Source organism: Gilbertella persicaria, assembly GCF_025201335.1.
Source record: "Gilbertella persicaria strain CBS 190.32 chromosome Unknown B0P05scaffold_1, whole genome shotgun sequence".
Classification (NCBI taxonomy): domain Eukaryota; kingdom Fungi; phylum Mucoromycota; class Mucoromycetes; order Mucorales; family Choanephoraceae; genus Gilbertella; species Gilbertella persicaria.
Window position 1 is genome coordinate 219,993 of NW_026251962.1, and position 11,775 is coordinate 231,767.

The 11,775-nt window shown below is 36.6% G+C and overlaps 7 protein-coding genes across 7 annotated transcripts; all 7 read left to right on the forward strand.

Annotated features, from left to right (window-relative positions):
- Positions 1-49: 49 nt before the first annotated feature.
- On the forward strand, positions 50-1,237 carry B0P05DRAFT_633283 (uncharacterized protein; the record flags this gene model as incomplete). The annotated part of the gene is made up of 4 exons (XM_051583517.1): positions 50-85; positions 385-537; positions 586-698; positions 750-1,237. 4 exons carry the CDS (start codon positions 50-52, stop codon positions 922-924), a joined length of 477 nt encoding a protein of 158 aa, XP_051439627.1. The 3' UTR covers positions 925-1,237.
- Positions 1,238-1,281: 44 nt separating this feature from the next.
- Positions 1,282-1,926, forward strand: B0P05DRAFT_576595 (uncharacterized protein; the record flags this gene model as incomplete). The annotated part of the gene is made up of 2 exons (XM_051581713.1): positions 1,282-1,499; positions 1,530-1,926. 2 exons carry the CDS (start codon positions 1,282-1,284, stop codon positions 1,924-1,926), a joined length of 615 nt encoding a protein of 204 aa, XP_051439628.1.
- Positions 1,927-2,397: 471 nt separating this feature from the next.
- B0P05DRAFT_454458 (uncharacterized protein) lies at positions 2,398-2,589 on the forward strand (the record flags this gene model as incomplete). Its single annotated transcript, XM_051573922.1, has 1 exon — positions 2,398-2,589. A coding segment is annotated over one exon (192 nt), but the record flags the coding sequence as incomplete, so codon positions are not given.
- Positions 2,590-4,857: 2,268 nt separating this feature from the next.
- B0P05DRAFT_520855 (uncharacterized protein) lies at positions 4,858-6,579 on the forward strand. Its single transcript, XM_051575808.1, has one exon. It carries the CDS (start codon positions 4,969-4,971, stop codon positions 6,529-6,531), a length of 1,563 nt encoding a protein of 520 aa, XP_051439630.1. The 5' UTR covers positions 4,858-4,968; the 3' UTR covers positions 6,532-6,579.
- Positions 6,580-6,584: 5 nt separating this feature from the next.
- On the forward strand, positions 6,585-7,142 carry B0P05DRAFT_520857 (uncharacterized protein). Its single transcript, XM_051575809.1, has 2 exons — positions 6,585-6,811; positions 6,858-7,142. Exons 1-2 carry the CDS (start codon positions 6,607-6,609, stop codon positions 6,947-6,949), a joined length of 297 nt encoding a protein of 98 aa, XP_051439631.1. The 5' UTR covers positions 6,585-6,606; the 3' UTR covers positions 6,950-7,142.
- B0P05DRAFT_2821 (kinase-like domain-containing protein) lies at positions 7,035-9,067 on the forward strand. The gene is made up of 6 exons (XM_051573434.1): positions 7,035-7,150; positions 7,215-7,539; positions 7,586-7,799; positions 7,848-8,242; positions 8,309-8,636; positions 8,692-9,067. The coding sequence occupies exons 1-6, from the start codon at positions 7,120-7,122 to the stop codon at positions 9,022-9,024; spliced, it is 1,626 nt and encodes a 541-aa protein (XP_051439632.1). The 5' UTR covers positions 7,035-7,119; the 3' UTR covers positions 9,025-9,067.
- Positions 9,068-9,308: 241 nt separating this feature from the next.
- On the forward strand, positions 9,309-11,748 carry B0P05DRAFT_520878 (uncharacterized protein). The gene is made up of 9 exons (XM_051575810.1): positions 9,309-9,689; positions 9,739-9,848; positions 9,898-10,007; positions 10,067-10,135; positions 10,190-10,341; positions 10,386-10,772; positions 10,816-10,994; positions 11,068-11,482; positions 11,530-11,748. Exons 2-9 carry the CDS (start codon positions 9,768-9,770, stop codon positions 11,724-11,726), a joined length of 1,590 nt encoding a protein of 529 aa, XP_051439633.1. The 5' UTR covers positions 9,309-9,689; positions 9,739-9,767; the 3' UTR covers positions 11,727-11,748.
- Positions 11,749-11,775: the final 27 nt, after the last annotated feature.

Consider the following 11,775-nt stretch of genomic DNA (forward strand, 5'->3'; position numbering starts at 1 on the left):
GAACAACATTTTGAAGGGCCTTCAAATTCCAATTTCCCACGATTCTAAAATGTTTGCTGTACAGCATGATGTACCAACGTCATTTGTAGAGATTTTGTTGATTTGCCTAATTGAGTTAAAATGTCCCTTATGATTGGAACTTAAAACTTTAAAAAAAAAAGAGTTGTTGTATATATAATTTTAGAAGTGAATTGAAATGACTGGTTCCTTGCCGAGTCAATGGACCAAAAGTAAGATTGCCATGTTTAGCAATTATTGAGATTCAGTTGACGTTTGAAAATTTTTTAATTAATTTTTTTTAATATTTTCGTTTTCGTTTTTTTCTTTCACTTAAGAAATATGGTACGCTTATTTATTAAACAAAAATTATTTATTCGTTTATAGTCTGATCAACTCTCTCCTGAAGAAATTGCTGAATATAAAGAAGCTTTTCAATTATTCGATACAGACGGTGATGGTAGTATCACTGCTAAAGAATTAGGCACTGTTTTACGTAAATTTGGCATGAATCCTAGTGAAGCAGAGCTCCAAGATATGGTAAGCATAACCAATTAAAATAACTCAAATGTTAAATAACACGATCAGGTTAACGATGTGGATGCCGATGGCAATGGCAATATTGACTTTTCTGAATTCTTGGGTCTTGTTAAACATATGAAGAATGGCAACGAAGGTGATGATCTTCGAGAAGCCTTCAAGTAAGTTACTTTCTTTTATGATCAAGTGTTTATTCATCTTGTAACAAAAAGGGTTTTCGATGTTGATGGTAATGGGTTGATTGACCGCGAAGAGCTTCGTAAAGTGATGGCCTCTTTAAATGAATCTTTATCAGAAGAAGAACTTGAAGCAATGATCAAGGAAGCTGACACTAATGGTGATGGTCAGATTAGTTTTGAAGAATTCAAAATCATGATGGGAGCCTAGAGTCTCCTCCTCATTTGTACACTATAACCATTTTATCATATGACCATGTGTTGTTTTTCTACTAAAAATATATAAATACACCTTCTCCTAAAACAATATTATCAATCTAGATCAAGCTAGAACGGTGTAGTTTCTAAAGAACTTATTACTACCCAAATTGCTTAAATGATAGACAACTACCAATAACAAAAGCTTTTTATGGCATATGATTGGAAGAGACCTTTATTCCCAACTTCTTTCTGTGGTGTAAAGTAATTGTACAGCGCCGCCAACGCCAATTGACGGATTTTTTAAATAAAGGCGGAAATTGCTCTTTCCAATCTACGTTTTTCTTTTACATACAAAATGAGCTTCAAAATGTTTTACGAAGATGGCCAAAGCGAGATTTTAGATGAAAACGGAGCTGAAGCAATGGACTGGGAAGAGGAAGGCGATCCTTTTAACATTGAAACACTCATGACCTTAACTCAGTACCAGAGGACGCGAGTAATGTCAAATCTCGACCCTGCCGAGCCTCGACTCGATACAGTGATGGAAGAAGTTGAGAAGTGTATAAAAAAGGAACCTAGCTCGAAGTACAATATTTATTCCAACGACTAGAAGAGTTTGTTTCTTTATTGTCTTCGATTAAAACTCATGAGTGTCGTAGCAGCAGGAAGGCATGCTCGAATCGTTGAACGCACAGCTCAAAAATGGGCCAAAAGATTAAGAGAGGACCCTGACTGGGATATATATGAGAAGGAAACCAACAAATTTAACAGGAAGCCTTCGCAACTACAAGCTGAGCACAAATATCATTTGATCAACTTCTTCGACGAACACCCTCAGGCAAGGAAAGAAGACGCCGTCGAAAGTTTAACTAAAGCTTTTGAAGGCTTCAACCTTAAAAAGTCTTCAGTTGGATCTTTCATTCTTAATGAATGCAATTTGACTGTAAAGCGCGTAACTCGTCACCCGGAAGGAAGAAATACCCCAGGACGCATTGAAGAACGACGTTTATGAGTTGAGAAATGGATCCAGACTGATATGGATTACCTCGCAAATTGTGTGTTTGTCGATGAAACAGGTTTCAATATAAATATGCGGGGTCCTACTGCACGCTCCGCCAAAGGTACTCCAGCAGTAGTAGTAACGCCAACAACAAGGGCAATTTCGCATACCATATTAAGTGCAGTATCAGCTTCAGGTGTTGTAAACTTGGAGGTTAGGGTCCCAATAGCTCCCAAGAGAGTTAAAGTTGATGGCGCTAGAAAAAGAAAGAAAGAGGGGACCAAGAAAATGTCCAAGGGAACTGTAACGGGCCATTACATGCGTTTTATTTATAAGACCATGCTTGAAATGGACAAATTTCCTGCCATGAAAGGCTATTATATTATCATGGATAATGCACCTATTCACACTTCTGCTGAGATTGAGAAGATGATCATTAGTACGGCTACCGGTGTATATACCTCCCCCCCCCCATATTCTCCAGAGCTCAACCCTATTGAAAATTTCTGGTCTGTGTTAAAGGGAAAGGTTCAGCGTACTCAGTTTAACGACACTGAGGACTTGAAATCAAGAATAGTTGAGTCATGTGGATACATTGAGCCAATCGTTCTTAAAAATACAGTGCAACATTCTGTTAATAACTTTCAAAAATGCTTACGTAGTGAACCTCTTTGAATAAAAAGGCTTTTAATAAGTCAATTGGAATGAATAATTTCCGTCATTTGGAAACCTAAAAACTGCCCTTTGAGATTTTTCAATTCCGTCATTTGGAATTTCAATACCCGCCCATTGATTTTTATAAAACCGCCCTTTATTTGGCGGCGCTGGACAGCTTTAATAGTCTAAATGAAGAATCCTGTACGCTAAAACTTGTATTAACAAAAGCCATGATACCTAACGAGTGTTTATGCGCCTACAGATTGGCTGATCCTTTTGCCGATAAGAATGACATGTATTATAGCAAAAATGGCTCTTAGAAACTTCTTGAGCCAGATAATGTATAAATAAGAACCCGTTTAGCGGACAATGTCTGCTGAAATGAGCCTCTTTTCTATCAATTACAGTGTACAATGAAATCTGGATACAGGTTTGAAGCCAATGCTCGAATTAAATCGCCTTTTTCATCTTAGTAAGCTCGCTTTCTCTTCATTAGAAATACTTGGGCATGGTCTTGTCTGATTTCGGTTGGATCAGACCTACATCGGGGTCATTCTAAAAATTCTTGAGTTTTGTTTTTTTTTCTTTTTATCTTCACGGGCCTCCGTGATCCTTCATGGGTCAAAAACATAAATTTCAGAGAACAGCCAAACCAATGGTACCATTCGATTCCTGGGATCAAAAGAGCATGCTTTAAATAAAAGAAAAATGGGCTGTTTTGATAGTCTGGTTGTCGAGTAATGGTCCATCAAGGAATAGTGCGTTTAAGCTGTGTTTTGAGCATTTTTGCTCTAGATGTCATATAAAGTGCATTCGCAATAGCTCTCTCTCTAAAGCATCTTGTATTGCTTTGAGTGCCAAGAAACATGGAGATATAGAAAAATAGGCATTCCTATAATACGAATGTGGACTAAATGGATATAGGACTTACCATGTAGCTATGTTGCGAAGATTGAAAACGGAAGACAACTTCAATTCTTCTTCCCGCTGCATCAAAATCGAGCTTTTGCTGAGAACTGCATGAAGATGCGGCTGTTTGGTTCGGTGCAGAGACAAAAGCTGTAGGCCTTTATCTTCTGACTCTATTGATGTAAAGATCACAATAATGTTGCTGCTAGAATATCGAGTAAATAAGCAAAAACGTTTGCAAAGTTTTTCGTTCATATTATTTTTATAGTACAACTAGCAAGCAGAGATATTCACTGAAAAGTAGAGCTTCTTGTTCTTATTCTGAGTACTTGATCTCAATGATAGCTCTGTTTCTCGTTATTTGACATCAGAAAGAAGCTCAAAGAGTTATCAGGTTGGATATCTTCATGGACAAGTACCCCTTTGTTCAAATGGTCATTCTGGCCAATTTTTACAAGTCGCTTTTTTTTTCTTTTTTTTTTTTTTTTTTTTTGTTCAAATCAACTCTAAAAGCACCATAGATGTTACTAAACATCGTTTGTAGGTGTTTAAAGCATTGATGCATCTATAAACATACTTTATAGTACTTTTACATGCACAAGAAATAGACAGAGACTTACATGAAAAATTACCTTTTTCACTGTTGTAGCATTTTTTTTTTACCTAAATTTTCTATTACATAAGTAATTATCTTATTACTAAACTACCTGTTTAAACAAGGCGTCCTGTTTTCAAGATAACTAAACCCTCTAAATTAAAGAAAGGGACTTTTTGATAATACTTCTAAAGTGTTTGGAGGTTTTGTGTTGCATGCTGCATAAAAGATGACCTTTGTAACATACATCAAACAAAGCACAGACTATCTTTGAGTATCATATTCACAACTTTAATATTGACGTGTGTTTTGCTACAATAAAGATGTCTTTTAATCAAAAATTTCAGCGTCATTTACCTGGTTTATAAATTCTTTACTTTATCTTTACAGCTGTGTGACATATAATTCATTGAAAGTGCATTTCAGAATATTGCATGAAGAAGATATAGCTATAACTTCTTATTCGATTGAGTTGTCATCTCTCTTATGTTTCTGCGCTTTTTAGTAGGTATTGAAGCTAGACAAGAAATGTTAACATTGATTGTTAAACGGGAGTTTTCCATCACCAATCGTCCTTGATACACTACTTGCAGAATTGGAAGGAGCTTAAAACGAATGCTTTCTTCTTCTTCAGATAGTTCTAATGCATTCAGTCTGCCGATTCTAGAAACATAATTAGCCGAGAAATCCATTAACAATTGTAATAACTTGATTTAAATTGCTAGACCTTTTTAGACTTTCTTAAAAGCAGAAACCCCACAACATTGAAGTCACGTAGACTTCTTGAAGCAGATTTGTACATAAAATAGTATGTAGCACAACTTTGACTTTATTTGCGCCACGTATGCTTATTAAACAAACCTTTTTCTCCTTACGTTTTTCTTCTTGAACTCATGAATAACTTTCCAACTGAAGTCTATTTACGGATTTTCTATTTTGTGCCTCGTACAACGCTTCTCTCCTGTCTCTATGTGTGCAAATTATGGCATTTGCATGCTACGAAAGCACTGTATCGAGAAATCACTCTGACTGGACCTAGTCAAAAAGACTTTTTGTCCTTTCTAAAAGAAACCAAGCTCGGACCATGTATTGAAAAACTCACGCTGTATCATGGAAGAAACGAACCACGCAAGTATGAATGGACAGAACAAGAGCTTAAGGACATCATGCTTAGGCTGCCTTGTCTAAGGACACTGATTTTCTCCACCAATGACCGACAAGTATGGTATTTACTCAACTTGCTCAAGATGGACAAGCAACAGTTAAAGTATCTATCAAGGGTTGATATCAGTCGAGACCATCACCATGATCCTATTATCATGGGCTTGTACGTGTCTGTCAATCAATGGTTATCGGATACAATTACACATTTGACATTGGATCATTTACAGTTGGAAGATTATTTTGGCTCGAGTACCTACCGAATAGCTTGTTTTCTTTCGGAGTTTCATCAATTATCTCATCTCAAGATAGTGAATGACTTTCTGTCTGGAACTAGTCGTTTGGACATGATCCGTGTGTTATGTGCCTGCCCAAAGCTTGAACATTTCTATTTATCATCTCAGTATCATTTGATAGAGACAGACGAGATGGAATGGACACCTTTGCCGTGTCTTAAAGAACTAACGCTTATCCTACCCGATTTGCCAGATAGCTATGTGGATTATATGGTGCATACTATTCCATTCAAAAAGCTAAAGAAGTGTGCCATCACACTGACCGATACAAAGTTCTTAAGATGGATTTACCAGCATACAGATGCCTTTATCGATAGATTTACAGACAGATTCAGTCAATGCAAACACTTTGATCTATTGATGAAGAACACTGGTTTGCCAAACCGAGAAGAGTCCATCCAACTACCTAGCAATAATCAAGCCATGACTAAAGTATGGCAGTTTATAGATAAACTCAGAGCCAATCGACAGTTCGTCACGCATGTCTCTGCTTCGTTTCAAGATTCTTTACGCACCAGTCGGTTCTTTGAACCTACTATATGTATTCGAGACCACCGTACTCTCAGTCTAAACTGGTTATATTTACCTTACTCGAACAGTCTCTCTTCTTATTTCAATAGGCATTCGATTGCATTACATACATTGCATATACTTTGTCTAGGATTGTGCGATAGTATGGCTCTCTTGACTCATGTACTTGAACATTGCCCAACATTAAACATGGTATGGATTGAACATACCCATAATTCGTCTATTCTATTGGGACCTGTGGTCTATCACTCCAATCCATCTTCCAATAAGGACTACTTTGAAAAGCATAAAGATCATCACCAACAAGCAAGCATTGCCTTTGCTTCATTAGAGCATATTCACATCACACACCCATTTAAGCACTATTTGAAGACCTTGCCTTTTCTTCAACATATTCGATATCATGCATGTCAATTTGAACCCTATCCTAAAAGAAAACTACGATTCAATCTTCAATGCATAAAATAAACACGGTCATTGGTGGAAGGGACTGCCAAAGCCATTTTTTATCTTTTTTTTTTTTTTTTTTTACTTTTCTTTACCATGTCTACGTTTGATGCCAACCCTTATTCCAGTCTTGATGAAGACCATCAGCCTCCTCACTATACTGAAGACGAGGAAGATAGTGTTTATTCTTATGATGCAGAAGCTGAATGGGAAGAAAGTAAAGAACAGCTCAATGCTTTGTTTTCACTTGTCATTTTCCCCTTTGTGGGTCGATGGTTAGGCAAGAAGTTCTCATTCTGGAGCAAGTATACAACCTATGCTTTTGACTGTATACTAACTCATATTAGTTTGGTCTAGATATATGGGTTCAAAAATACCATTTATGACACGTTACTCTTTAGTCGTGCCAATGATTCAATCCGCTAAAGCCATTGCTTAATGCTATCCAATCATAGATGTGTAACCAGTTTTTTTTTCTCATTACAGTTAATAAACCCCTCCCCCCTCCCCTTTTTTTTTCTCATCTCTTTTTTATTATTCATCACGAGAAAATAAAACGTAAGCACACAATAAAGTAGATGATGACAATCAATAACTTGTTCATGGTAGATGAATTCTTGGAAACTCCCGGGTGTTAGAAGTAGTAAACTATACTTAGACCATCTCTCTTTATCTTCTTACATCTCTTTTCTTTTTTATTATAGAAAACAAGGAACAACCTACTCCTCCTCCTCCAGCATCTTCTAACACATCAACTACACCTTCTCCTTCTTCTTCAACTCATGAACCCAAGTCTGGTGTATTGCTTATTCGTATATGTGAAGCAAGAGGTATTACACCTCCTTCCAATGTGACTTTACCTAGCAACTCACAAGTAGCTGTGAGTCGTCAATCCAACCGTGACTCTCTCAGCCGTAAACAGCATTGGTGGTTACCTTATGTCGTGCTAGAATTCGACAAGAATGAAGTCTTGATTGACTCTTTGGGAGGAGATACGCGCAACCCTATCTATCAATACAGAGCTAATTTGTAAGTCATTTTCAATCCTGATCACTTTTACTAACAGAGTGTGTAGTGATGTCTCACGTAGTTCAGAAGTATCTATATCGATGTATATGCGTCACCCTCCTACAGCCCATGGTGAGACACCACGCACTACGAATGATGCTTTCTTGGGTGGTGTTAAGGTTCAGCCCAACTTTGATTCTAGTAGGATTGAAGATCAAGTACTTGATATTGTGGGTGGTACAGGTTCTATTCATATTCAACTATGTTATCGACCTCAACAAGTAAGCACATACATACATATAAATCACTGACTTGTCTGTTATCCATAGACCAGTGCTCCCATCACGTTTGATTCGTTTGATCTTTTGCGTGTGATTGGCCGTGGTAGTTTTGGCAAAGTCTATGTGGTCCGTAAGAAGGATACCAATCGTATTTATGCCATGAAAGTATTGCGTAAATCCCGTATTATTTCTCGTTCAGAAGTGACACATACGATGGCTGAAAAGACAGTGTTAGCCAAGATTAGAAACCCATTTATTGTGCCACTCAAGTTTGCATTCCAAAGCCCTGATAAACTTTATTTGGTACTGGCTTTTATCAATGGCGGTGAACTATTTCATCATTTACAGCTGGAAGGAAGATTTGATGAGAATCGTTCTAGATTCTATACAGCTGAATTATTGAGTGCATTAGAATGTCTTCATGATTTTAATGTTGTCTATCGGTGCGTATATATATATATATATATATGACTGGTATCAGCGACATGTTGCTAACAATGTGCCTATAGTGACCTGAAGCCAGAGAATATCTTGATTGATTATAATGGCCATATTGCTCTATGTGATTTTGGTCTCTGTAAACTGAACATGAAGGAAAATGAGCGTACAAACACATTCTGTGGTACACCCGAATACCTTGCACCTGAACTATTGCTCGGACAAGGCTATACAAAGACAGTAGATTGGTGGACATTGGGTGTATTGTTGTATGAAATGATGACTGGATTACCACCCTTTTATGATGAGAACACAAATGAAATGTATAGAAAGATTTTACAAGATGAATTACGATTTCCTGATGATATGAGTGCTGATGCAAGATCACTTTTGCGAGGTGTAAGTAACTATTCTGAATGGGATCTGTTGAACTGATAACAATGATCATATATAGCTTCTGACAAGGGATCCTAATGAGAGATTAGGTAATAATGGTTCAGAAGAAATCAAGAATCACCCCTTCTTTTCTAGTATTGATTGGAAGAAACTAAACCAAAAGAAAGTTCAACCACCTTATAAACCCTCTGTGGATTCTGCTGTTGATACAACCAATTTTGATGATGAATTCACTTCTGAAGCACCTCAAGAATCCCTTGTGGATGAGTCACAAATCTCAAGTACAATGCAAGAACAATTTGCTGGATTTACTTATAATCCTGCTAATGATGGTGTCATGGGTGAAAGTTATACAGGTTCATCTGCTGTAGGTGGTCATCCTGGTTGGTAGCATAATAGCCATTCTCTATTTGATAATAATAATAAAAAAAAAAAAAAAAAAAGTAGTACAGACTTGGAATGGCCGGACCATGCCACGTGGTATACAGACAAGTGAGAAAAAAAATTTTTTTATATATATACATATATATATATATATAGATAGATAGATAGTACCACAAAAAGTTTATATTTCTCTTCTGCCAAGTGGCGCACTTTTTTTTTTTTTTTTTTTTTTCTCTCTCTCTTTTTTTCTCTCTCTCTTTTTTTCTCTCTCTCTTTTTATATATATATATATACATATATATATATATATGTATGTATAAATACACCTGTCATGATGGATGCTTCATTTTGTACAGTGGTGTTATTACAACAACAACAAGGGTATCTTATTGAAGAAGATAATTATCAACCATTACTTGTTTCAACCTTTGGTCAAGGTAAAAAAAAATAAAAAATAAAAAATAAAATAAAAGAATAGAATAAACCCCATAATAAACTATAGCATAGTCTATAGAGAACAAGATCCTTTAAAAGCAATAGAGAAATGCCATGATTTAGAGAACACATTACTGCTTATTGACCTTGACGCGCTAGATTATCATGATCATGATTACATTGTTCATTTTCTGGAAAAAATTAAACGCGATTTAAACCACTTGATACCACTGATTGGTGCGTAAGATGAGGTGTGTCTATACTCTGTCTAACATGTCTTATTTAGTTTGTTCAAGGGATGATTCCACCAGTCTCATGTTGAACTGTATTCATGCTGGTGCAACAGACTATTTATTAAAACCACTTTATTCAAATGTGATCAAGACATTGTTTCTGGTATTATAACCCATCTAAGATTTTATTGTACTTATATAAAATCCTGTAGAAATTATATCAACAGAAAAAAGTATGGCCTAAACCACCTTTATTGTTACCAGAACAACATCATTCCATACCTTCCCCCACGACATTGTATGACAGAATCAAAGATACACAGTAAGTCTTTGTTTGTTTATTTATTTGTTTGTTTATTTGTTGATTTACCATGTGTTTAGTTTGTCAAAAATCATGATGGAGACTTTTGTACCAAAGACAACTATCAAGACACACATGAACTTGACCAAGTAAGCATATATATATATATATATATATATATGTTACTGATCTTCTTATGATAGACAACAATTAACGGAGCTTACATCAAGGATTCATAGCTGGGATTTTAGTCCTTTTGGTCTAACACAACAAGAACTGGTCCATGTTGTGTATCTGATATTCAAACAAATCCTGATCTTACCAGGACTAGAACAGATGATGACACTCACAAAAGGTACGATAAAGACTACACGCATCTGCATTTACACACATAGCTAGGCCAATGGTACGACTTTATTATTGACCTGGCAAGTGTTTATCATGACGAAAACCCGTATCACAATTTCGCCCATGCGGTCGATGTACTTCAATGTCTGTTCTTTATGTTGTGCGAATCAGGTATTTTACCTTTTTCCAACAAGACTCGACGTATTGATCTCTTGAGACCCAAGGATGTGTTTGCCCTCTTGATTGCTGCCATTGGACATGATGCAGCTCATCCTGGTGTAAACAATATGTTCTTGATTAACTCGTCTAACCCTTTGGCTACATTGTACAATGACCGTTCTGTCCTTGAAAGCTTGCATTCCATGACTTTATTTCAACTGTTAAATAAACATGGCATCATCCAACTTTTAGGTGGCACACAATCTGAAGACTATAAAGGTAATTTGTCTAAAACAAGGTCGTGACTAAAACGTGTGGATAGAATTCAGAAAAACAGTTGTTGCCAGTATCTTGGCAACAGACATGTCACTTCATTTAGAATACGTTGCCAAGATACAAGAACAAGCCACTCGGTTCCGTTTAGACCAAGTCAAAGACACAGATCTTGAACGCAACTTGTTATGCAGTGCCTTGATCAAATGTGCAGATATCAGTAATGTGGTAAGGAATCTATCATACATATATACATATATCCCTCTTGGCCTTGAACCCACTCATGTACAGAATAAACTAGGCCCGTCCGTTCCGATGGGGTGCTAAATGGGCTGAACTCTTGGTGGAAGAACTTGTATGCCAAGGCGATTTAGAAAAAGAACTCGGCATGCCTGTGTTACCCATGAATGACCGAGACAAGGTCATTCTGGAAGACTCGCAGATTGGCTTTATTCGGTTTGTTGCGCTTGATTTGTTTCAAAATGTACGTGAGATTTTTGTGGACCTCTCGTTTGCTGTAGACCAGATACAGGCCAATTTGAAACAATGGGAGACACGCAAACATACCTTGACTGCACATGATTCAGGCGTGTCTAACCTGATGGACCATGAACAAGAACCTATCATCATGATGCTAAACAGAAATGAAGACGAAAACGATGATGACTTATTTGATACAAACCATAAAGAAGAATGCAAAATGATGATTGAAGCAGGTAAACCTTTATTATTATTATTATTCTGAAACTTAAGCAATATCTAGGCAGCAAACGATCAAGTAGTATTGATCTATCCTCAACCGATGTAAAGAAAAGAATCTCTACTGAGAAAAACTACAGATTTACATCGTCGTCGTCGTCATCGTCACTGTATCATCCAATCCAACTAGACGAAAACAATAATGTGTCACCAGATGAAACTCGAAGAAGTCCAGTCTATTGTCAATGCTCTATACAATAACCTCTGTACATATACACCCACATATATATATATATATATATATATATAT